This window comes from Crocodylus porosus, unplaced genomic scaffold (assembly GCF_001723895.1).
Source record: "Crocodylus porosus isolate Cpor-Errol unplaced genomic scaffold, CroPor_comp1, whole genome shotgun sequence".
Taxonomy (NCBI): Eukaryota; Metazoa; Chordata; order Crocodylia; family Crocodylidae; genus Crocodylus; species Crocodylus porosus.
Genome location: NW_017728931.1, coordinates 40,749,979 through 40,775,773, shown reverse-complemented (window position 1 = coordinate 40,775,773; position 25,795 = coordinate 40,749,979). Strand labels below are relative to the sequence as shown.

Sequence of the window (25,795 nt, the reverse complement as noted above, 5' to 3'; positions counted from 1 at the left end):
ATCCACCCTGTGGGATTACTGTATGAATCTGGTACTGTCATCCTGCAATTATTGGAGATATGGTCTTAAGTTTTCTGCAGATGTAGTGAAAAAATAATCTCACATAGATTATTTCTGAATTGCTTCATAGTAATTTTATTTTGTTACTGGGTGATGAGGAGAAAGCCCCTGAGCTGGTGGCATAAGTAAAAAGATTTAATTTAATTAAAAAAAAAGAAGTCTTTTTAATGTGTTTCTGTCTTCTCATGGTGTGTAATTTTGGAGTTCTAGTTTTTGCAGTATTTCAGGGGTTTCCTGGTATAGTAAGTATATCATCTCCCTGGCTGCTGACCTTTTAAAGCAGTGGAGAGGAACATATCTGTGCAGTTCTAAGGAAATATATCTGTTATGATAGAACACGTACCCTGATGAAGGCAGAACCCAGAAAAAACAGCCACTAGAGCTGGTGAAAATATGTATTTTTTATGGAACATTTTAATTTCTTTTTAGAAATAAAAAGTTCTGGAAGCTGATGTTTTGGGTCTTTCATGATATTTTAAACAAAAAGTAAAAAAATTGCCAGGACAGAGGATAGTTTTAAAAATATTTTTGCTTTGTTGAAAACCCAATTTTTCTTTGAAAAATAGTTTAGATGGAAAACTTTTGATTAGCCCCAAATGGGAGGCCCTTTCAGGTATATACTTTATTGCGAAGTAAATTTGCTAGAGAAATGATCTAATTATTCTTCTAAATTATTCTAAAACACTAAACTGGAATGGACACTGGCTATTACAGATCAGTTGTACATCAACCTCCTCTGTGCACTAAATTAAATTATGCAGTATGTTCTAAAGGAGGGGAGTCTGTGTTTCTATTTTTTTTTAGCTGTACACACTGGTGGGAGTGAGGACTACTAAAATTTCTCAAGCTTCTGGTCTAATTTTCAGAGCTGCCCATCTTCCTGAATGAAACCATTTCCCTTTAAAACCTCTAAACCAGGGGTGGGCAAAAAATGGTGTGCAGGTGATATGTGGCCTGCCAGTTGATCACCGTTGGGAGTCTGAGTGGAGAGAGCTGCATCCCACTCCACTCTGCTGCAGCTGGGGCCAGGCCAGGCCACACAGTGCACAGACTCCTTCACCCCCTTATCCACCCCTTCCTGCCCAACTTCCTTTTGGTGCTGCAGCTGTGCCATCCTGGCATTGTGGCTGCCAGCAGCCAGGCCTGCACAGGACAGGGTGCAGTGCAATGCGCCAAGTAGCTGTCCTGCTAGTCCATTGTCCTTCTCTCAATGATGAACCTCTGCCACTGCAACACTGGTAGTCCTTGCTGGCTACGGTGGGGCAGGGGAGTGGAGGGATCGGTTCTTGGCCTGGGGAAGTCACTTCTGACTTTCCTGGTGTGGCATGGTGGCGGCAGCAGCTCATCATAGCAGGCAGGTTGGCAGGTAGGATTGCTGCTCAGCGCGCTGCATTGCATCATGTCCCATGTGATCCTAGTGGCCCATGTCCACAGTGCCAGGACTGCACTGCTACAGCACAGGAAGCTGGGTTGTGGGGAAAGATGCAGCAGGGGTTGGGGGGAGGCAGGGCGGAGGAGTCTGCACGCTGTGTGGCCCAGCCTGCCCTGGTCCCACCTGCAGCGGAGCAGAGTGGCTCGGGGCACAGCCCTCCCTCCTCCTTGCAGTTGCCAGTGTGTCGGCTAGATGAAATAGCATCTTCCCAGTGCCCCCTGGTCTGCAACTGCTCACTAGAACTCCTTAAGTGGCCCTCAGTCCAAATAATGGCCCACCTCTGCTCTAAACAGTTCTCCTAAATTACTTTAATAGGGGGAGAGGGATTCTTTTTCCCCTCCTAAATCCCTGGAGTTGACTACATTTCAGTTCCTCAAGGTTAAGAAGGATTGGATGAGAGACAAAAGTATGCTAATACATGTTGAACCTATTGTTTTAAAATATTTTTTTTCATTTACTCAGAGTATCTTAGAAGCTAGAAAGAGGAAGGCTGTTTTCAGGGCCTGTCACATGGGGGATGTAGTGCAGACTTTAGCTTAGTGGATGTCTGCTGTATGTATATGGATGCCACATGTGGTAAATATTAGAACTGGTCAGGAATTTTGCCTCAAGATGAGTTTTGGACAGAAAATAAGTTTTTATTTTATTTTTAAAAATTAAAATAATATAAAAATTGTATTTGAAAATGAATTTAACATTCATAGTTTGCAAACATTGCACTTGCATATTAAAAATAAACTGTAATTAAAAGTTAATTTTTCTGTCCACATTGGAATATTTCATTTTATCGAAAAAGAAACCTTGCATGTTGATGCAATCAGTTTATAAAAAAATGTAATTGAATTTTTCTAGGCCTTTGTATTCTTTGATCCATAGTTTGGGCTCCATTTTTTCATCTGAACTGGGCTCCCTGGTTGACTGTATCGCAGTGCAGCATGGGCTGGCTCATTTGGTCTAGCTTACCAAGCCCACTTATCTCCTGGCATAGGATTGGAGTTGCCCTAGATGACAGTGGATATTAAGAGTCCTATAACTCTGTTGTTGCTTTTCTCAATTTTTTCATGTTGAGCAAATGATGAGTCTTAGGCTTCCAAGCTGAGCTTCTCTGCAGATTTTAAAAAATGGAATAGCTCTCAGTCCCTGCATACACCTTTCTCTGTTTTATAGCTCATGTTAACTACAATTTCAGAATCACCAAAGCAATTGAGGAGCCTATCCAGTGACTGCCAGTGAGACTCAGGATCCCGAGTCATTCAGTTGCTTTTTAAAAATATTACCATTAAATTAGGTAAATGAATGATGCTTCTAAACTGTGTTCATTGTCATAATATCCAAGGAAATAAATACTGCCCCCTTGTTTCTGCTGTGCCCATATTCAAGCTTGACAATTCAGGAGTGCAGACAGCTCAGAGAAATCCTGCATGCACATGCTAGGGCTGCTCTCAGGCTCTCTGTCTTGGCAGAGCTTGAGACTAGCACTACGGTGCATTCTCAGAACCACTCTAAGCCTAATTGCCAGCCTTGGGCATGGAAAGAGTACAGCTCATAACCTCAGTGGTGGTAGTCCTGGGCTCAGCAGGGAGGCAATGTAGACGTGGCCTAAGGGCATCCTTCTTTCCTCTGTTGTTTCATCCATCTCATCCCAAGACAGGGAAAGTAGACAAAGTTGAATAGTTTTGGACTGTTTTGAGAGTAAATTGTATTAAATCCTTAAGAGGAGGGTAAAGGAGGAATATGACTTGAGGGAAATCTAAATCTGGGATTCAAACCTACCCATACTACGGCAACACTTAAAGGAGAACACTTTCCTCCTTGATGGCACAAACAGTTGCATCCAGGCCTGTAGCTGTTAGACGATAAGACAGGGTCACATATGTTGCATTTTACCTGAGCTGGGTAAAATCATGTATTCGGTGACTTCCAACCCCCTCAGTCTGTGAATTATTAGAGGACAGATTGTGATATTTCTCAAATGCATTCTTTTTATGAGATTATTCCTGGTATAATTTCTGTAAATAATCCTTGGGCTGTTCATTGTTTATCAGTAGTTAGTTGATGAATACTTCCCACTGAAATCTGAGCTGTTTTGATTAGGCACGTATGTTATGTTTCAGTTCTCTGAGAATCAGGTTTATAGTTTGAATGCTTTTGGTTATTTGAAGTATTCTTTTTTTAAATATTCTACAGTAGTTCTTAAAAATTGCTGCTTCTGAAAAGATTCCTGTCAATTAATCTCTTTGTTATAAACATGGCAAGGCAAAAAGGAGAAAATATTATGAACACTATCAAACCAAATTGATTTAGAAGTTGAAAGACTGTTAGTACAACATTTTTTCTCCTCGTTGGGTTTTACAAATACATTCTCAATTTGAGCTTAGTCTGTAAAATCAATATTCAGCAGTTGCACTCAAGGTTGTCCAAACAAGTGTGGCTGTGCAGTATGTGGTGCCGCAGACCTGTCTGCATTCAGGTGTTTCCCATGCTGCTACCTTGCAACGTGGGTTGTTTTTTTTTGTTTTTTTGTTTTTTTTGAACCCTGGAGATCCTGGGGTCCAAAAAACCCATGCAGAAAATCAGCGGGGTGGTGCATATGGAGGCAGCATGTACTGCCCAGAACCGGAGCCTGGCTGGCTGGAGCTTCCCTGGCCCCCAGGACTGCAGGTAAGGCTGCTGGGGTCAGCACAATTGCTGGCTCCAGCCTCCCTTACCCCACCTGAGGTAACCTGCCATGCGCCAGAGGGTGCACAGCACAGGTGTTCTCTGCGGACAACTAGCAGAGGCACAAGGTGTTCTGCTGCTAGTTGTCCCCAGGGAACCAAATGTCTGTGCTTGACTGTTTTTTTCCAGTTTGTTTCTGGGAAGTGCTTTCCAAACGTAAAAGGAGGCACCATGCCTATCTCAAATGGAGAGGTATAACAAGGAATTGGTACAGACATGCAAAGTAGATGCAACCTCTAAGTGCAGTGATTCTCCAGTGTCACTTGACATAGCTTACGCACCACTTTGAGGCTGAAAAAAGACAGTCAAAGGGCAGAGAAGTAGTAAATTAGTTTACTCTTTGCATCTGTTTTCCATTTGTCTTCTGAGTCATGATGTTAAGTTCAATGGCAAAAGCAAGATTTTATTGTAGCAGCTTATCAGGCTCGTTTGCTGTGGACAAGTGAGCTATAGTCTACCTTCTGCTTCCCTTTTTAAAGAGATTTTACCAGCTATAGTTCTAGAATTGCTATTATTGATGCTGGTAATGTAAGAAAGAAAAAGAACATAGCTTGGTTTTCAGCGATCAAGCTTCACATGCAATCTAGTTTGATTTATAAGCAAAATCTATGTGGAAGTCACTGAGAAGGAATAAGAAGACCAAGACTCAATTTGCACAGAGTCATTTGGTAACCAAAATTCATAATTTAAAATGCTGCTTAGTATTTTTTTTAGTTAATGTGCTATATGTACCCTAAAGGAGACTTGAGTTTAACTTTCTTTTAGGGTTAAAGAAGAATGTCCTGTTATTCTGGAGGGGAAGATAAACTCCAGAGCTTAAATATAGCAGCATTCCATGAGGATACTTGAGACATGCAGAGACCCTTTTGAGTACAACTAAAGAAGCCAACTTTGGGACTTACCATACATAAAGTGCTAGTTTCTATAAGGAGGGGTGGCCAACCTTTATTGCGTATGTGCCACAAGTGGCATGGGTAGCCTGTGTGTGTGGCATATGGCAGATTGTGCAGGGGCAGGCAGTGCAGCAGCAAATGGGGCAGGAATCAAAAGCAGAGCAACAGATTGGGAATGGAGCACAGGGCAAGCAGCAGAAAGCAAAGACACAGATAGGGCAGGGATATGAAAGCAGAGCAGCAGATTGGAAAGGGAAAGGATCTGAGGGGCACTGGGGAGGATGCAGAGCAAGGACTTCTATAATAGCTGTATATCTTGCCTATCATTAGCTCCCTTTCTGCCACTTAGCAGTGAATATTGTCATTTGTCATATGTGCATATTTTCTGTTGCTGTTGTCTTTTTTTAGTGTGGCTTTGGAGCACTACACGTTTTCTTTTCATTCAATTTTTGTGTGATGCATTCCTTTTGTTTCTGTTTAAATGTTGTATGTCTTTCTCTCTGTCTCTTTCTCTGTCTCTCTCCTGACTTCTTCCTTGTCTGTCCACGCTGTTGTGCTGGCTCTGTCCTGGCTACTCATTTCCTGCTGCGTATAGTATCCATAAAGTGCACTCTGCTGATCTGAGAAGGGTCTCAGCTCCCCCTGACTCCTTCACTATGTGAGTACTCAGCTTTTTGGTTCCCTTTCCCGTTCCCTTTTCCTTTTTGTTTTTTCCCCTCCCCTCTTTTGTTTGCTTTCCTTATTTTTTCCCCATCGCCGTCTTCTACTATACTCATTGACCTGGAATGAATGTAACAAGATCATCCAGTTTTTGGCTTAGAAGGTTCAGCAATGACAAATACCTAGAACAGGAGTCACTTTTATATATACAGCCTCTCTTTTTTGTTATACAAGGTGGATGTAAAATCTTAAACACAAATACAGTCTTTGGCTCCTGGATTTAATTACTACCTCCAGGTTAGCAGAAGCTTGGAGTGTTTGGTAGCTAGTATGTTTTCCTCATCTCTCCCCTGAGGAAGGGAGAAAGCATCTCTCACATGCCTCCTTCCTTTTCAAGTAATGCTTGGAGCATTGACTGGATCCTGGAAAGAGCCATATTCATTCCTCCATAAGCAGAGGGAAAATGGCCATGACCTTTGGAACTTCTTAAGAAAGCAAGTCCCAAATGTAGCTATTTTTTTGTATTTGTAACTCGGGTGCACCCAACTGTATGCTCCCCTTTGCAAATCGAAGAGATAGGTAGCTAGGCAGAAGTGCTGTGAAAGGGATGTGTAAAATACTGGCCAGTTCCCTCTGTTCCCTATAGAGTCAGGACCAGGAATAGCTTAACTATATACAAATTTATTAATGATTACAGGGAACCTTAAAAAGATAGCTGTTAATATACAACTGATATGGATATTCACAGCTTTATAAAAAAGTATTGGTAAATATTTACAACAACAACAACAAAGTATAGCTAGGCAGATAAACACAGATATCAACAGGTAAGTTCAGGCAAGAACAATAACAACAATTAGATACAGATAAACCTCAACTTGCTGACATAACCCAGGTCACACTGGAGGATAACAATATATGTATCTATCTATCTATCTATCTATCTATCTATCTATCTATCTATAACTATTTACAAAATAGGAGGCACAAGTCTTTACCCCTCCAGGTACCCACATGGCCAAGACTACTGGGCGTTCCCCTTGGGTGCCAAACCCTGGCACCCTTCTCGGGGGAGGAGTGTCCACCTGGTCACTGATCCGTCAGGACCCCCTTTCAGGGCTTCTTTCCCTGTGGGGACCCATTCCCCAGGTACTCATGGATCTGGGGAGCAGGCCAGGAGGGGCTCCTGGAGCTGTGGGCGCCTTGTCGGGGCCACCCAGGGCCCTGCCTTCTGTCCTCTCTTGGGGCTTGGGCTGCCTCGTGCGGGTCTTGACATCCAGGCCTTGCCTTCTGCTTTCTGTTGGAACTCGGGCCACCTTGTGCAGGCCCCAAATCCTGGACTGCTGGACTTCTACCACACCCCGCTTGTGCCTCCTGGGTATCTGGCTGCACACCAGTGGAGGGGTTGCAAACCCAAGCAGCCTGGTGCTGCTCCCAGGGTTTGGCATGCTGTGCGCTGCCGTGTGCACTGAGTCCATGGCCATACGCCAAGGGTAGCAGACCTGAGCCACCATGTGCAGCTCCCAGGGTCTGGTGGCTCCGTGCACTGCCACATGTGTCGGGTGTCTGGGAACCCAAGCTGCCTCCCACAGCTCCCAGGGTCTGCCCCGTGCATTGCTCTGTGCACTGCTGGGGCTGTAGTCAAAGCTGCTTGCTGCTCCGGTCCCACCAAGGGGGTCTTCCAGGGCTCTTCTGGGCTATGCTTCCGCCCACTAGGCAGCTCTCCCTTGCTTTTCTTAGTCCTGCCTGCTTCTTTGTTCCCCGATGCATCTGCTATGTGCTGGGCACACTGGTCCTTTTATTCACTCTGGAGGCTCCACCTCTGAAGGCTTGCCGGACCTGCAGCATGCAGGCTTCAATCAGGTCCAGGAGCCTCTTTGCGCACCCTGTCTGGGTAAGTGGAGGGGCCAGCCCCACCCAGCCCTTACCTGATTGGTGGATGGGCTGCACCAATCAAAATGAAGATTTTCCAAACCTGTTTGAGCCAGGCCAATTTGGTAAGTCCACCACATATTCAAATATGTATCCAGAATGTTTCTGTTCATTTCACTGTCTGTATTCGCTAATTAGTTCCTAGCACAGCTTCCAAATAATTGTTAGGGAGCTAGGAAAATACTGCTGCACCTGTGCCTTAGCCTTGGAAAATATTTCTGGCTAGAAAAGGTATTATAGTAGTTTATCTTCTGATGGTTAAGTAACATTGCCAGGAGCTTTGGAGATGAGGTATTGGTGTCTCTTTCATAAAATTAGACTCATAACTAGGTTTTACCAAAAAATAAATAAATATAGCCCATCAACCTTTTTGTAAAGCATTTTTTGTTTTGACTTGTACAAACAGGAAAATTGCTCCCCAAAATGAAAACTACTTTGCTGGCCACTGCTGCATCAGGAAAGAAAAAGACCCTTCCTGCCAATATTTTGATTGTCAATAACTCTAGTATTGTAAATGGCTGTACTGTAATTAAATTATTCAAGAAACTATCCTCTGTTTGAAAATGCAGAGAATTGTGTGATAAGAACACATACACATATAATGTTATGTAGTTATTATTAATTTCCTTTATGAGGATGGGCCTTGTTGCTAACCTTAATGCACATTTACAATACAAACAGCCAACCTATAATATGTGTTGGCTTTAAAAATGTTTTTGTGAATATTCAGTCAAATAAGAAATGCGGTGTGCTTCACGGTGGTACTGCTTTTGTCCTCCTGTTTTGTGAATGTTCTGCTGGACAACCTTACAAATAGGAAGCACTGTAGAAAAAGTGAACCTGAAGTAAATGTTAAGGAATAAGGAATTTCAGAAGTTCAGTTGCAAATCTTAGGCCAGGTCCAGACATTCAAAAAACCCAAGGTGGAGGTGATCTAACTTATGTGCTTTATGCTAAGCACCCTAGGTCACTTTGGAAGTGAACAAAACACACTTTCGCCCTTTGGAGCAAGGAGTGGGGCACGCAGGTTGCCTGCACTGGCTGAGACCAGCCGGTTGGGGGCACTTCTGGATGCCTCCCAGCAGGCTCACCACTGCCGAGAGCAGCCCAGAGGCCCTGCCGCCTCTGATTGGCTTCTGCTTCATGTAGCAGAAATGTCCTTCTCCCCCACCCTCTCTGTCTAGCTGCAGTTGAGTGTGGGCTAAGGGCAGGAGGAGGGGCTGGGGAGAGATTATGCTGGCTCAGGTCTGGGAGAATGTGAGCTGGGTCCATGCAAAAGAAGTCCCCAGTCTCCCCTGCCTCCTGTCCCCTGTCTGCTTGTGGCCTGCATCTGGCTGGAAGCAGGATGTGGGGCTGGGGCGAGATTCTGTGCTGACCGAGCTCTGTGACAGCCCAAGGGTGGGGCTGGCTAGACTCTCAGCCAGAGAAGCCAAGCATGAGCTGAGTCCCAGTGCATCTCCCTGCGAGGGCAAGTTAGCTGGGGGCTGCAAAGCAGCCTGGGATGCTGATGGACAGCGACCTGACTCAGTAGGGGATCTGGTACAGAAGTTTGATAGACCAGTCTAACCTAAATAGATTAAGTCTGATATCACATCAATCCGAGTCTATCTTAAACTGGGTTCTACCTTTTTTACACGAGTCTATGTGCACTGGACTTCTGTTCGATTATGGGTATAGACCAGTTTCCGATCACTTGTACTGATTTATATGTAACGTGTGTCCTTGGTCTTAGTCTGCATAACAAACTTGATTCTGTGGATTATGCTATCTGATTTTGAGACACAAGCAATGCTGTGTGACCTGTATACTGAATAAAAACTAACTGAATATTGAGGATGTGTAAGAAACTGAAAATGGTCAGCAAATGAAGAATTATAAGGGAAAGGTTTTAACTGAATCATTTTGAAAAGCACAAATACCTTTCAGAAAATTGCAAGCTGTTCATTGCTATTTCACAGCTACATAAAAGATTCTCAGTACAGCCTTAGTGCTGTATGTTATTCCCTAAGCTTTATTAAAGAATGTTAGCTAACAGAAATGAAATATCTCTCCTGCTTCTCAGAATCGCATGCTGCTCTTAAAGCCAGCATCTGGAAGAAGCTTGGGTGAAGCATTGCTGCATACCCCAAACATTAATAAACCTGGGAATGAAGGAATAGGGGAGTGTTTTTCAGAGTTGAAACCTACCTATTGAGAATGACATCTGGATCTGGGAACTATTATACTGTGAACATCCCCGCTAATCTCTACAGTTAAGATAAAGCAGAAAGAGAATGACAGTCTCTAAGACACATGGGACCCAAACTAATTTGTAAGTCAAAGCTATACTGTATCTTAAAATCTGTAAAAATAGATTAAACATGCAGCTTCACTGTGACTGTCAATTAATCTGCCTGATAAACTGAAGAAAGAACCCCAAGAGGTGTTAGGAAAATTTGGGCTGTGATTGCACTGAGATTCAGATGTTCCTCTTCTGTTGGGTAACGTTTAAAGTGTCTGTGTTCTATTTAGTACAATAAAATGGAAGAGAACTGTGGAGCCTCAGTGATAGAGGCTGCATTAGAAAGCCTTCAGGTTTCCTGCAGTAGAGTTTGTGGGCAGGAATTTTGGAGAGCAAAGCCTGTGGTTCTGGCTTTTGATTTATGGGCAGTAGGGTGTTTTGAATCTTTAATTTGGATGCAGTCTTCCTGGAATTTTTATTAACGATTCATGGATAGAGTTGAACCTTTGCATTTGTAGTGAAGTCTTTTTTTAAAATGGGGTGAATGCTTAGATCTTTGAGTGGGAAGCGCAGTCCTAATGATCAGTATGCATACCTGATATTATATCTAATCTGTGCAGTTGGTGCAAAGCAATTCATCTGAAAAATAAACTTGAAAAACAAGTATTGACTTGCTTGTGACTGGGTTTAGAGATGCAAATATTATTAAAAGATCTACAACCTTTCCTTACATGAAGAGAGCACTGTGGACATGCTATGAGTATTTACTACAAAGTTTTGTATAGAAAAAATGTAACAGATAGTGTCTTATTACTAAAAGATGAGGAGTCCACTAGTGTTGAGTAATGACTGCAGCAGTTTTGTCTTTTTGGGCAGCAAAGGTGTGGAAGAGAATCAGAAATCTGAATATCCAAATTAATTGATTTGTATCAATTTGTATGGTTTGCACAGACAGAACAAACCATTTCACACTGTTGCATATATACCCTAACTCAAGAAGAAAACAGCCCAAAAGCAGGAGGGTCAAGTTTAAAATAAGGCGGTAGTAGAAGGGTGGGTTTGGGAAAATAGTTCAGTAGCCCAAAGTAAAATTAAGGATTAAAGGGGTTGGGTTTTTTTCCTCCTATAATGAATTATAAGAATTTGAGATATGGATTCATTTTTCTCTGTTCAGTCAGTCTGTAAATATTTAGGTGGGCTACTGCTGAAGTGAGTTTTGCAGTGGGTTAATGGACAACTTTCATGAGGTGTGCAGTTATGAGGGAGGAACAAGAACTAAGGCCTGGACTCAGTCAAATACTTATGAATGTTTTTAAATGAATGTAGTCCATCCCTTATTTAGTAAATAGTTAAGCACATGTTGAAGGAAGTGGAATGAAAGGAAGTCTAACAGGGCTTAATACAGATGAGATTGTGCTTTACATGTGTCCTTAATAGGCCTGCGCGAAGTGGGTAGTATTCTCTTTGGATTCGGCTGATTCAGGGGACAGTGATTCGATTCAGTAATTCAGGGCAGCCATGGGGGGGCTGGGAGAGTGGGTGGGGGTCGGGGGGCACTCAGGGTGCTGGGGGAGCAGGCAGGGGATGGGGCCTGGCAGTTGTCCCCCCATGGTCCCCTCCCTTCTCCTCCAGCCCCCCGCCCCCTACTTACCAGCATGAAGCCTGGGTCCAGCTCCCTGCGGCAGTCAGTGGGGACTGCCTGAATCACCAAAGCTCTCCAAATCCTTTCTGAATCAATTCAGACTTTGATATTGGTCCCCTGATTCGATTTGGATTTGGAGATTTGGCTGTCAAATCAGGCCAAAACTCCTCCAAATTGAATTAGCACCCAAAGCTTTGCATAGCCCTAGTACTTAATGCTATTTTGCTTTACTGAAAGAAGTAAGATCCCATATCGTGCAAATGTCATGTCTGACATAATACACTCTTTAGTCCAAATAGGTCCTTGCTCCAGCTGCTTACTGAGATGCACAAAACCTGTCTATTTTCTTTGTTTGTTTTCTTTGGTTGTACCAGAATGAGCCTCTGCTCTTCAGACGAAAGTACAGTTGTGTGAAAAATGGTCACTACTCACTTTTTAGAGGATGTTGGTCTACAGTATTACTCTTCGTGGATTAACAAGGGCATAGGCACAATTCGGATGTCTGGTCCTAGCTGAAGTTTTTATAATACTGGTGCTTGAAAGGGATTAAAAGAATGTGTGAGATTCTCAGCTTCTTTGTGCCATTGTTGAAATGCAAAAGGCTATGAATACTAGTGTAGAATATAAAACATGTGGCACTGTTATGGCCAGACAGACAACTGCTGCGCTTTCCTCCTTGGCTTCTGGAAAGTTCCCTTGAAGACAATAAGTACAACTTAGAGCAGCTCTGAAGTTACTCTACGTCATGTCGATAGGTTAAAATGTTTTGTTGTGGGGGGGGGGCTGAATCAGCTGCAGGATGAGAGATCTGGAAAAGATAATACAAATCCCCCGGTTGTGCACGAAGGATAGGTTGATTGGCTCCATGTATTGACTAATGTCCACAAAATGAGAGAAATGTTTATGCAGAGCAACTCACTTCTGCAGGGTACAATTTAAGTAAGTAGCTTAGCAAGATCATTAGCTATATTTTTTTTAACAAATTTCTGGAGCATCTAGCATTGTCCACTGTCAAAGATGAGGCTCCAACTTGAAAGTTCTGTTCTCTTTACTGTAGTTCCTGTAATTTAAATAGATAAAAGCTGTCAGAAACAAACATACTTTTAATACATCATTTCTAGGCTCTGCCAATGAGATCTCAGCAGCCAGGTTAATTTCCTTTTCTCCTTTGGTTGCTGTTTTCCCTCTCAATTGTTCTAAACGCAGGGACATTTAATTAGTTTTGCATGTTTATTTCTTCTTTAGGAGATAGGTAATTCATTAATCTGTCACTGCAAACATGCCCCAGAGGAGTTTTGTGCTTTCTTAAGTTTAATATTTGGGAGGGTGGCAGGAAGGGGATATTTTTTAGCTGAATCATGTTAAAAATATTCTATATTTGCATGGCTTGATGTGGGCTGTATTCTGAAAGATCTGTCAAAAATGTCACTGAATTCTGTAGGGTTTTTTTTTGTCCCCCTTTCTTCCACTGTCTTTATGCAGACATGAAGAATAAGAAACGGTTCACAGGATATATAAATAATTGGAATGGGAATTAGGGCATGTATAATTAAAAGTTTTTTTCCAGTTGAATCAACCTGGTGTCATAGCAGAAGTGTGTTGATTGCCATGTGGGGACTCTAAGATCAGGAGCTGGACTGACCTCTCCCATTCTCTCCTTGCTGGGTGACTGGAGGCAGAAACATAAAGCAGAGGTAAAACAGCTGTGCTCCATGCAGAGCAACTGGCATCATCTCGCCAACCACTGGATGACTAAAGGACAGTGCTTAGGTCACAGCTTTATCAAATGCTGAATGTGACTTACTGCTGGATAGAAATATGCCAGGTTCTTATCATGACCCAAAATATGTACATGTATTTTGGCTTCATGAACTAAAATAGAGAGAATGGGCAGAAAGTGACTGAATAAAAGAAAATAAACATTGAAAATATAGCATCCCTCCATTTTGTAAATCTAGGCTCTTTAGCAGACATGTTAGTTCACATATCTAGAATTCCAGGAATGTAATACTTTAGATTTTAGCATGGATATGCTAAAAACTGTGGGTCTTTTCTCTAATAAGCAAGCTTCCTTAAGGAGGTGGTGGGAATTGAAATGACTGTACTTTATAAATAGAGTTTCTCTAGTGTGCTATGAATTCTGATACCCTCTATATAGCTAGTTGATATTGGTGGTGTGATGCATGTATTGGTGGGAAGAGATGGAAAGTGCTATTTTGTTGTTGTTGTAAGTTTTAAGAAGCTGTTTGTTTTCTGACTGATTAAAAATTTGTAGTGGGAATTACAATTTTACAGTTGTAAATTGTATACTTGGAAATCACAATTTTAACGAGAATCCAACAATATTTTACTTTCCTAATGATGATTTCATTCAGGTTAGTTGGTCTACACCTGTGTTGTTCTTGTTACAGTTTTCCTTCTGAAAAAGTCTTTATGCTGTTTATTTAGTAGGAATTGATAGTATTTCGTTAATGTTTTTAAGCCATTTGTGAATTAAACAGAAAACTGCCTCTACTATTGAACTGATGCCTTTCTCAAATGAAGTTTTTAAATAATTTCTGGAGATGCTGATGATAATCTTGGAGAGCCCTGATTAGCCTAGGCACAGGCCTCTGTCAACACAGCTGTGCTTCTTCTGGTTCAGGAGCTAGCTCACGCAGGGCTAGCTTGGGTATCTCTGTATAGTCTTGCACATGGAAAACGTGCTTACAATCCCTCTGGGCCTCAGTTCTTATTTAAATCAAAAAGCTATCTTCAAAGTATCACAAGAACGTTTGTGAGGACTCAATTACATGGATTGTGTACATGCCAAGAGAGGTAGCCATATGACCCCAGTTGCCAGATTGTCACATAATGAAGACCAATACCAAGCTTTTCAGGTGAATCTGTTGTTTCAATCCAGTGTCTGGTGAACGTGTGTCCATATCACACGTACTGCTTTCATACCTGGAGTCGTTGTGAATATAAAGAGGATGGCATGTTATAAGGAGGATGTCATAAGGAGAGTGATGGTACTCAACTGTTTCCAAAGTGTGGTCCAAGGTTAGAGTAGGAAGAAGTTCTGCAAAGACTACTAATCTCCCCATTATTTGCTGTAAGGAAAGAAAGAACAACTGAAATCCTGCATACACAATCACCAGACTGAAAACCTGTAGGCTAGGAGACCAAATGACCTTTATAATCATAGCAGTGTGTCTTAGTTTAGCGCTAAAGCATGTTGGCTGAACACTATGGGGAAGGCAGCACTTCCTCTTCTCATACTGAACCTGTGCATAAAAGACTTCACTTTTCAGTGCTGTCAATCTGTCATTTTTTTTTTTTTTTTACAAACTCTAATAAATTCACTGCAATAGTTTTTTCCTTCCCTCAGACAAAGAGCATGCAATTAAATTCTTATATTCTCCGCCTTAAATATTTTCTTATCTTATGCTTGCTAAAAATAAAATCCCCAGCAATTTTTCGATTTGGAAACCTGCATTTTATATGACTTGGAAGGGAACACAGCTCCTCAAACTGCCCTCTTCGTTTCTCAGCCAGCCATCTTTCTGACAGAATTTCTCTGGAAATAAAAGGACTATATCTAATGACATATTTGTTTCATCTGTACCCTTCTCCCCCTTCCCACATTCTCTCCATCTCTAGATCTTTCTCCAAGTTGCTCTGCCTAGATGTAAGAATTGCAGGTGGAGAGAACTGGTTATATGGGATGTCATAATGCCAGTTAAGCTAGGAGGATTTACCCTGAAGCTGTGCTGGAAGTTACTAGCACAGCTGTCTGTCAAAGAAACCATGACAGCTTACCTTGCACATGGACAACTTCTTGACATCTTAGGGCACCTGGACACCATAGCGCCTGTCAGTCAGCACCGGAGAAGAAACAACAGTAGCTTGGATGTTAAAAAGCATCACTCCAGCTCCTGCTGTTAACCATTTATGATTTCTTATAAGTTATACTTCATGTATTTTAGGGTTGTTTTTATTATTGCTAAAGAAGCTCTTGTGTAGAACAGGAGTTCCTTCAATAAAGCTCTTTCCAGTGTGTTGTCTTATTCTCCAGTTACAGAGGCACCCTGAATTCATTATTCTTTTACGCTTCTCAAGCAAAGACAACTTATGCCTGAGGTGCTGCTTTAACAGGGACTTTATTTTCAATCTCCCTCTTTTCATCTGTCCAGAGGTAACAGAACTGTTTGTACCAACAGACCAAAAGTGTGTGACAAACTCAGTCAGAAGTGCTTGCAAATTGTAGTGAATCTCAATGGATTTACTGGTCAGAGTTGATGTGTTTTATTAGGTCATCAGCATTTGCAAGCAAAAGAGTAATAGCATGCCTGGAAAAAGTTTATATATCCGAAGCTTAGCTTGTGTTGAGCAGTTTTCAAACCGACAGCACAACTCCTGTAGATCAGATGCAGTAGAAAGTAAAAGAACCGACCAGCAACTTAATGAGCCAGATACAATTGTAGAAAGAGACATGATTCTATCAGCAGATTTCATTTTAATGTTTAAAATCAACATGCCTAGATGCTGCTAGTGGCATTGACAGACTACTGTTACTGGCTTGGGTGAAGTGTAGAGAGGGTGTTAAAGCATGAAAGTGGGAACCTATTCTTTACTGTGCATTTAATGATCTCCCCTTGGGCAAGACACTTAAATTCTCTTCTTCCGGTACAGATACTCTGAGACTCTCCGAGATATGATAGCAAAAAAATCTTTGGAAAACATAAGTAAGGCGGGATGCTATTAGTTATTACTAAAATTGTCATTTCAGTTATAAGGTAAAAAACCAGGTCGGTGTCAAATGAAGGCAAGCATGAGTCCAAAATAAGGGTACCTGTACACTAGCATGGAGGCTGCTCTGACATGCTATAATTACAGCAAGTCAGCGCAGACTCGATGAATTGAGTCTGCTGGAGCATGGCAATTACTGCGCTCCAGCAGTCTCCCGTGTCTCGTGTATCAGTGTCCCTGTGCTTAAAAATGGTGGCAGAGGCTTGAAATAAAGCTCGGCAAACAAACTTTAGCGCAAGCACCCTCGCTGCCATTTTTAAGTGTGTTGATACATGAGACATTCTGGCATTTTAATTAGAGATGCTCTTGGAGCCACTCTAATTCAAATGCTTTCTCCCCTCCCCCCGGAGCACATGTAGAAATGCCTCAAGGTTCTTAAGGATGGGTGTCTAGACATTAAGCTAGGCACTTACTCACATTTTCAAAGTGCCAGGACACAGTAGCCACCTAAAACCAATTAAAATCTCACTAGGCACCTGTCAGTATATCTAGGCACCAAAGAACTTTGCAAGTCTGGTTCTTTGCAATCTATAACCCTGAGCTGCAACAGGTGCTAAATGAGTGCTTCTGGTCTTTGGGCCTATGTGTATTATACATAATCAGAAAGAATTTCAAGATGGAGTTCTGCCCTTATTTGTACCTTTGCTGGCTTCAATGGGATGGCAGGGATGTGCATGAGAGCTAGTGGAGCTTTCACTGAGGTTTCTGTTTTTTCTGTCTCCATCTGCAGAAAAGACAAACCTTTCCACACCCTTTTCCTTTTTCACTCTGGTGCTGAACTCTTCTCTGACCAGTCTCTCTTCTTTTCTTGCAGTCCCCATTCCATCCCAGATCGCCTGCGGATCAGAGTGAACAGAATTAGTTTACAAGATTATGAGGGGCTGCATTATGACAAGGAAAAACTCCGGGAAGCATGTAAGTCAGAAGTGGCTGAATGGGCTTTGCTTTTTCCAGATAAATTTTTATAGATTTCATATTGACAAAAGTGCCAGGATCAAGCTTTTATCATGCCTGGAATATACACACATGTCCTTGATTAGGCATAAACTTTGTAAATTACCATAACCTCAGAGTATGGTTGGAGTGTTGTATTTCTGATGGTCCAGGAAATGTATAAGAAGCAAGGATTTTTTGTGGAGTTTTTTTATTGGATCACCAGTGTAGTTGGGAGAGCTGTTGGTTGAGCTTCAGACATCAAATGCTGTTCCCTAAGTCTAAGAAGCATGCATGGATACTGAGCTAAGAAAAGACTTCTTTTAAAAAATCTGGACTTAATACAGGTAGTGACTGTATGGCTCATTACAATCTAACAAATACTAATCTCCCTGCACTTCTTAGGTAATAACTATCCTCTCTCTTTTTTAATAGTTTTATCCTTTCACTAACTAGATTGCCTATTCCACTGCAATTCTTTTATCTTATAATGGCTCCTGATAATACTACTTCACTTCTAATTCACAGCCCTTCCCATCCCTCTAAATCAAACTGTTTGCATTTACATGGAGTCTTTATTCTATTATTTAGCTCAGCCTGCCTCTGCCTTGCTTGTAGACTTGAGGAAGGGCACTTGATGCCTAAAGCTTGTCCAAAAACTCCCCCAACTACACAGTTGGTCCAATAAAAAATACCACAAAAAATGTTCTCTCTCATACATTAACCTTAGAGTAATGATGCTTACATAACTTGTAGTTTTTTATCAGTGTCTTTCTGATGCCTATTTTGGACTATAGTCATTTATCCATGCTAAGTTTCTATAACTGACATGAGATTTCAGATCAGGCATTGGCACTTAAGTTCATCCTGTCACTCTGAAGGGTTGCATTGGCTGGCATACAAAATGTCCATAGAACAGGAATATTGGTCTTAGCAGCCATATATCCCTACACCAATCCCTTATTCTTTAACAAGCCTCAGTGCACCATACAGAAGACTAATCAATGTTTTGTTTTTTCATGTAATGATTTAATTGCCACATATAGGGTTTAAGTCAAAAGCAGGTGAGCCCCTTGCATTGGCAACAATGACAACAATGATCCACATGTTTAAAAATGAAGTCCCTTTCTTTGATGACACATGGAGCCATTAATCAATGTGGAACACGGCTGCTTGCTATAACAGTTTAATAGAGTCTTGTTCATACATCTGGCTCATTATTCATATTACATTACAAGCACGACTGTTTGTTGTGTAACAAAGCAGCAGCTTATTCTATAATACAGGACTCCCTGGTAATTACCGGATGGCAATCCATTTAATTGGTTTGCTTATCTTATTGTTGAAAGATGGTAATACTGTTTCAGTTTCTTCCCCTACCCTCATTCCTCTCTATTTCCCCTGTTCACTGTTGCACCTCCCAACAATAGAGTTGAGATAGTCTGAATTTTAATATAAGGTCTGACAACCTCTTGTAAGTTCCTACTACTAGATTTCATCCGTAATAAAAATAATTAGAGCCTTCATTTGATGGATTTATGAAAATTATAGCAAGCTGAGTACTGTAGTTTATGGAAGAGAAGTTTCTCTTAAATTTCAGGTGTAAGCTTGATGTACCATATACTTAAAATTCAGATTGCATGTATGTATTCACCTATGCCAGAGAAACTAGCAACTTTGTATCACCTGAGAAACATAACAGTTGTCAATACTTTTTAAAAACCCTTAAAAGCTTCTAAAAGAGACTTTTTAAACTATTAGAGACAACTAATAGACTAAACTAATAGATACAACTACTTACAAAATGCAATATTGTAACTACTACTTCAAGTATGTATTTATGTCCCTGTAGGAAATGGCAGATTACATACCTAATGAATAAAGTAATGTTATAATGATCAATATGGTGGATGCCTGATGGTGGATACCTACTCAGTGGGTGTATCTACATGAGAAGCTACTGCACAGTGGTTATAGTGCATTTATTTAGTACTTGTATAATCAAGTACTAAATAAATGTGCAGTAACTGGAGTTACTGTGCAGTAGCGCTGGCGAACACCTTTTTAGTGACACTACTGTGTAGTAGCCTAATAATACTGTACAGTAGTGTATTAGCACTCTTACCACTATTGTGCAGTTTTATCTGGATATTGCACAGTTAGAATCTCATGTAGACACACCCAATTTCTGTATGAATCTGGCCATTGGCTGGATTTATCTTCATATGGTTCCCATCCTAAAAATAATATGTTGTGGTTTGAATAGTTAAAATGGTTGCTGCTAGCTGATCAGGAGACCTCCCTTACTCCAATCTTTTACATGGCCAACCTCATAGATTCATAGACTGTTAGGGGCTGGAAAGGGACCTTGTAGATCATCGGGTCCAGTCCCCCTGCACTAGGCATGAAAAGACAACTGGGGTCAGGTGACCCCAGCGAGGTGACTGGCCAGTCTTCTTTTGAAGATTTCTAGGGTAGGTGACTGTGCCACCACTGGAAGGAGCTTATTCCACAGTCTGGACACCATGACTATGAAGGAGTTTTAACAGAATAAAGTTTTAACCTCCTAACAGAATTGAGAAGTTGGGAAAAGGTTGACAATTTTTTTCTCATCCGTATGATTTATTGGAACAAGTATGTAAACCTTGCTCAAAATGAGAGAGAGAAAAAGAGACCCAGCCACCTCAGATGAGTTCACTGGTCAGAGCACTCACCTGAGATATAGAAAATTTGGGTTGGAAAGAACCTCAGAAGGTCATTTAATACAACCACCTGCTCAAAGCAGGACCATGTCCATCTATATCATCCCAGCTAAGGCTTCGTCTAGCTGGGTCTTTAAAAATCTCCAAACAGAGATTCCACGATCTCTCTAGGTAACCTGCTCTAGTGCTTTACTACCCTCCTTGTGAGAGACTGTTTCCTGATATCTAACCTAAACTTCCCTTGCTGCAACAGTTCCTTGTTCTGTTATCAGCCAGCCACCACTAAGAAAAGTTTAGCTCCATCTTCTTTGGAGCCACCTTTTAGTTAATTGAAGGTTGCTATTAAATCCCCCTTCAGTCTTCTCTTTTCCAGACTAAATAAACCCAGTTCCTTCAACTGTTCCTTAGAAGTCACGTGACCTAGCCCATTAACCATTTTTATTGCCCTTCTCTGGACTCCCTCCAATTTGTTTATATCCTTTCTGTAGTGGGTGACCCAAAACTGGACACAGTAGTTCAGATTTGGCCTCACCAGTGCCGAATAGAGGGGAAGAATTACTTCTTTTGATCTGCTGGCAATGCTCCAACTAATGCAGCCCAGTATGCCATTGCCCTTCTTTGCAACAGGGGCACACTGTTGGCTCATATTCAGCTTCTTGTCCACTGTAACCCTCAGGTCTTTTTCTGCAGAGCTGCTGCTTAGCCAGTTGGTCCCCAACCTGTAGGTTTAAGTATTGGCTCTTGCTGGGTTCCCAGTGAGATTTGAACCTGGGTTTGCCCATATTTGCAGCCATAGAACATTGGTTATTTTGGGGTGGGGTTTCTCTCCGTTTCCCTCTTTCTGTTTTAGTTTCTTGTGAAGTATTTGAAATGTCGCAGTTTCAGTTTAATTCAAAATGGCAAAATTTTTGACATCTAAAATTTCAAATCTGAAATGGGAAAACTATTCTGTCTCATAAATAGTTTGATAATATAAAAATAATCAGAAAAAACATGAAAAAATGACAGTATTAATATCTAATGGACTATAAAAGACAATCATAGCCTGCCTTGAAGGTTATAAAACTTGTATCTTATTGGACCAAAAGTTAATTGCATCCTATTGGCATTTTTTACATTTAGCTTATAGAAGCTTGAGTGTTGGTGTAGTGGATCTGGGGATTTGCTTCACTCAAATAGTCTATTTTCTGAGAACACTTGTCCCCCAGGAAGTCTACATCAATCAGTGCTCAGTCACACACAGTACTCCATAGAGGATACCTCACAGTCCTGAGATCTGTTTTCAGGCCCCTAAGATTTTGCTGCTCCCTCAACACTGCAGTCCAGTCCTCCTTCTCTCCTGAGTGAGTTGCCTTGCATGGTTTCTCAGGAATGCTGCCTCCAGCTTTGCAGCCCGGGGTCTCTTACCAGACCCTGGGAAATAGCCTGGCTCAATTCTGCTGCCACTAGCCTGCCTCCTCCCTCTGACACTGTCTGTCTGTCTTTGGTTCTTTCTTCCCCAGCTTCCTCTCTAGGAGCCTTTTAGTTTCCTGTGGGTCAGCTAATTATCCTCTACAACTGGTTCAGACCTCCTAGGCAGCCTGCAATCAGGGCCTGCAGCCTGCAGCTGGGCTGTAGCCCATGCCAGCCTGCAGAGTGCTACAGCCTGAGATGTACAGTCTGCTGTAATCTTCTTCCAGCCAGCCTGCTACAGTTGGTGAGAAGGCATCTAACTGATCTCAACTGCCAGGATGGTGCATGAGAAGGAAAGGGCTTTTTAAAGTGACTAGAAACCAAACTATGAGGGTGTTTCCGGAACCAACAACAATTTCCCTTAGTTCCCGACGATGTTTCTCTTACAAAAGTTCTATTCCAAAGGAATATCTTACATGATCTTTTAAGTTGTAGTGTTGTAGGTTCATCTGAGCACATGCATGTATATGTTTTTTTTACAGATGTGCAGTGTGGGCAGCCATTTTGTACCTTTGTACAAAACACCCCTGCTGTATTTTACCTGTAGTTTTATAGTACGCAGCTTGAATGGGACTGAAGATAAGCTGATAGTCATTGCAGAGTTATCAGTGTTGTGAAATATTTTTCTGGTTATTGTGTGACATCTTAGCTCAGCACACATTGCTTATGGAGGTTTGCAATCAGAAGAACAACAAACTGCATAGTTATACCAGAAGTGTGCACAACACAGGGTGTTGTAAGGAATGAAACTGAAACACAGCTGCTAAAACTAGTATTACTTAATTCCTGATGTGGGTTATTGGATATACCTTACATGGTTTTTGGTAAAAGTTGGATCCTAACTGGTACTATGACATGGGCAGATTAATGATTAGACTGCTTTGAAGGTGGAGGAAAGGCAACTTGTTCTTCAGAAGTGCATGAAAGTAGTTGTGGTATGGTAGTTTTTGCTGTCTGCTCCAGTCCTCCAGCAACTGAAATGAAACTGCAGTAATTAATAGGTAAATTATTGTGGTGCAGCTACACTCACTATGGGCTAAGAATGGACACATAAAATAACTACACTGGATTCTGTTGCAAAAGGGCAAGTTCTTACCTCCTCCTCCTTAAATTGGTATAATTGTTTCATCTTTTCACACAGTCTTCATCACTGAACACATTACACTACATTGTCATTAAAAGTTACTAGTCCAAAGAAAAAGAAAATGTGCTCACCTCCTTTTACCGACATGGAAAAAATGCGTGGTGTATTTCTCACCTGTCAAAAGAAACGTATCACTCATTCTATGCAAGTGGATGGGTAAAACTTTCCAAGGCTGCTTTTAAAATATAAATATAGATAATACCTATCTTCCAAAAAAGTACAATACTTTCTCTTTGCTGCCAGATACAGAGACTGTTGTTATACTAAAGCTAAGCTGGAGAGACTAATTTTTTGAAAGACCCAATTCTCCATATCATGTCAGACCTCCAAAGTAGCCCTATGACTTTCAACAGCATGGATATCTAATGCTTTATTCTCATGATTCTTAGTCTATATATTTGTCCAGTGTTTAGCAGATTAAATATGCATGTTTTGGGTCCAAAATGCCTCCCTTACTGTCCTTAACTCCTGTTCCCTCCAATGGCTTAAAACTCCTACCTTTCCCTTATTCTCTCTTCTCCTTCCTTTTCCCCTCCCCCAAAAGTTATCCAAACTAGAAGCAAAAAAAAAGGCTTTCGGTTAATAATAACCCATTTTATTATCACTGCAGTGTTCCTGCAGGGAAGCTATTAAGATTTTTGCCTGTGACATATCTCCATAATAGAGTTTTGAAAGCTCTGACATCAGAGTAATAATCTGGATCACCCTGACTCAGAGTAAATAAATTTCATTCTTCTTGTTTGCTTGAAATACTGATTTGATTCTATCAGCTGCTTCATCTAAAATGGAATTTTTTTTCCTCCTCTAACAACTCGTCATACAAACTGTTCAGTGAAGATTAATCTTCACTCTGTTGGAGGTAGACACCTCATTTTGAAAGCCTTCTGAACAATTAAAGGATGTCATTTTGTCCTCTGAAAGGCACAACCATTTTCACCTGATTCTTTTTCTGTTATGCTCTACTGTTTGTCTGAAAATTTTTTCCTTTTTTCCTCTACCTTCTTTTTTTCTCTTTCAGACTTTCTTCCACCTCTTCTCTGGTATTGTCACTGTGATGATAATTGATAATATGGGGAAAGCTCTTTATTCCTTCAGTAAGGAAGAATCCATACTTCCCAGCATATGAGGGTTCTGTTCTCTTGAGAATGGTGTCTGCTTATATCCATGTGTTTATAAGGTCTTTCCATAGCTTTAGTGCCGTCTCTCCCATTAACCCCCTTTTTACACCTACTAGTTGACATTCCAGTAACCTGCTTCTGATATTTTTGAGCGATGTGTTGATTATACCTTGTTGGACAAGATCAAACTCAGTAGGTTAGCATGATGGGGACAGTTGAATTCTCTCTATATTCTTGAATATCTTCTGCATACTGTTTAACTTGCCTGCAGTTGCATCAGAATCTGATCCAGAGTGGTGTGGTGGAAGTGGCTGAATTAGTCATAAAGTGAATTTTTGCCACCTAATTGCTTATGGCATAAATATTTTTTAACTACTAAAGCCATTTTAGGTTTAAGACCATCATAATCTTTCTTTTCCCTTCTGTTGTGGATAGGAAAATCTTGTCACTGTGGGCATACACAAGGAAAATTTAAAGAAACAATCGGTCACTAGGCAATCTACAGCCTTTTCTGGCTCCCCACAGTATCACCATCTTAGATTTGCCACCATGGAAGCACAGACGTGGGTAAGGTCACTAGGGGTAGGAACTGTTCAGTGATTGTTATAGAATCTGTCATGTGTAATGCCCTAGCTGACTGTTCTCTTGTTTTAGGCATTGTAATCTTACGCCTAGATCAGAAAGCTCTATCAGGTCATTACAGAACAAATATGAACTGTGATTGTTCTCAGGTTTATAGCTTCAGTATATTTAAGCTGATTTTCATAGAGATGGCAAAAGGCAGATCCTTGACACTAAATTATGTTTACTTAATTTCAAGAAGCATGGGAGAGTGGCAACTTCTCAAAGACATAGGTGCAAGTATTTTTTGGCATCTGCTAAATGATGGATTTTTCACTAGTCATGTTCCTAGAAATAGCTAAAATGCTTTGGCTCATTTTTCTCTAGCCTGATAGACAATGTCAACCTGGGCATTTAAAGTTTGACAAAGCTATGTAAGCAGCTGAAAACAGGGTCTTATAACAGGAAGGGTCAAGCAGCCCTAACTGGCAGCCACTGCCACTATGTATAATAACTAGATTAGGGGGATTCTTTGCAGAGTAAGAGAAAGGGAACTTGGTACCATTTTAGCAAAGGGAAGGTTGGAATAGACTGTAAATTCCCATGGATGGGGAAGAATGCTTAGCAACTTTACATTTATAAAGTGCAAGAAGTAAGCAGGATGGATTTTCCATTTTTAGTGCAAGCAAATGTCGGGATAGTGAAAACAAAGTTCTCAAGTATCTGCCCTCAAGAGTGACTTCAGTCTGAGGCTGTCAACAAAGAAACATTATGATGGGTTTTTTACTCTGTGTTGTGGCTGGAATTGACTAAAGCTGCTGACTTATTTCACATAGACCTCTGAGCAGCAAATAAACATTGAGCCTGTGAGCTAAAGGCAAAAGGCTCTGTACCCTATGTCTAATATACTCAGCCATCCAGTTCCACCTTTCTTCCAAAATATGGATAGACAGTAAGTCTTCCCCTGCCCCTCTCCCTTTAATATAGTTACTCTTACAGCTATTTTCATGTTTAAAGCTTGAAACATTGTCTGGAAGGAGGCTCTTATGCTACATGATCCCAAAGATATGGCAGCCAAGATTCCAGCTGGGAGCTCTGGTCACCTGGGAGAAAATAGAAAGAGGCACCTCTCTGCATCAAGCTAGTACAGGATAGGTTGGAGGGAAGAACAGAGGAAGGTTGTGACCCATTGCCACCTGTCTGCCCCTTTTGAGGTGGCTAGAGCTCCTGGCAGTGATTTAACCTTTGACACTGTCTCTCACCCTGTTCTCATTAAGAAACTGGGGGGCTGTGGTGTTGACAGCCACACAGTCAGTTGGGTCGCCAACTAGCTGGAGGGCTGCACCCAGAGAGTGGTGGTGGATGGGTCATTTTTGACCTGGAGGGATGTGGACAGTGGGGTCCCCCAGGGCCCGGTCCTCGGGCCCGCACTGTTCAACATCTTCATCAGTGACTTGGACAAGGGGGTAAAAAGCACCCTGCTCAAATTTGCTGATGACACTAAGATGTGGGGGATGTGGGCACGCTAGAAGGGAG

At 41.5% G+C, this 25,795-nt stretch overlaps 1 protein-coding gene across 1 annotated transcript in view; it reads left to right on the top strand.

The window, feature by feature from the left end:
* The window catches only part of DGKI (diacylglycerol kinase iota), a 199,998-nt gene that overhangs the window by 77,023 nt on the left and 97,180 nt on the right, over positions 1-25,795 (top strand). Inside the window, exon 20 of the mRNA XM_019544663.1 lies at positions 17,164-17,264. Coding sequence (XP_019400208.1) covers positions 17,164-17,264 — 101 coding nt within the window. The remainder of the gene's footprint in view (positions 1-17,163; positions 17,265-25,795) is intronic.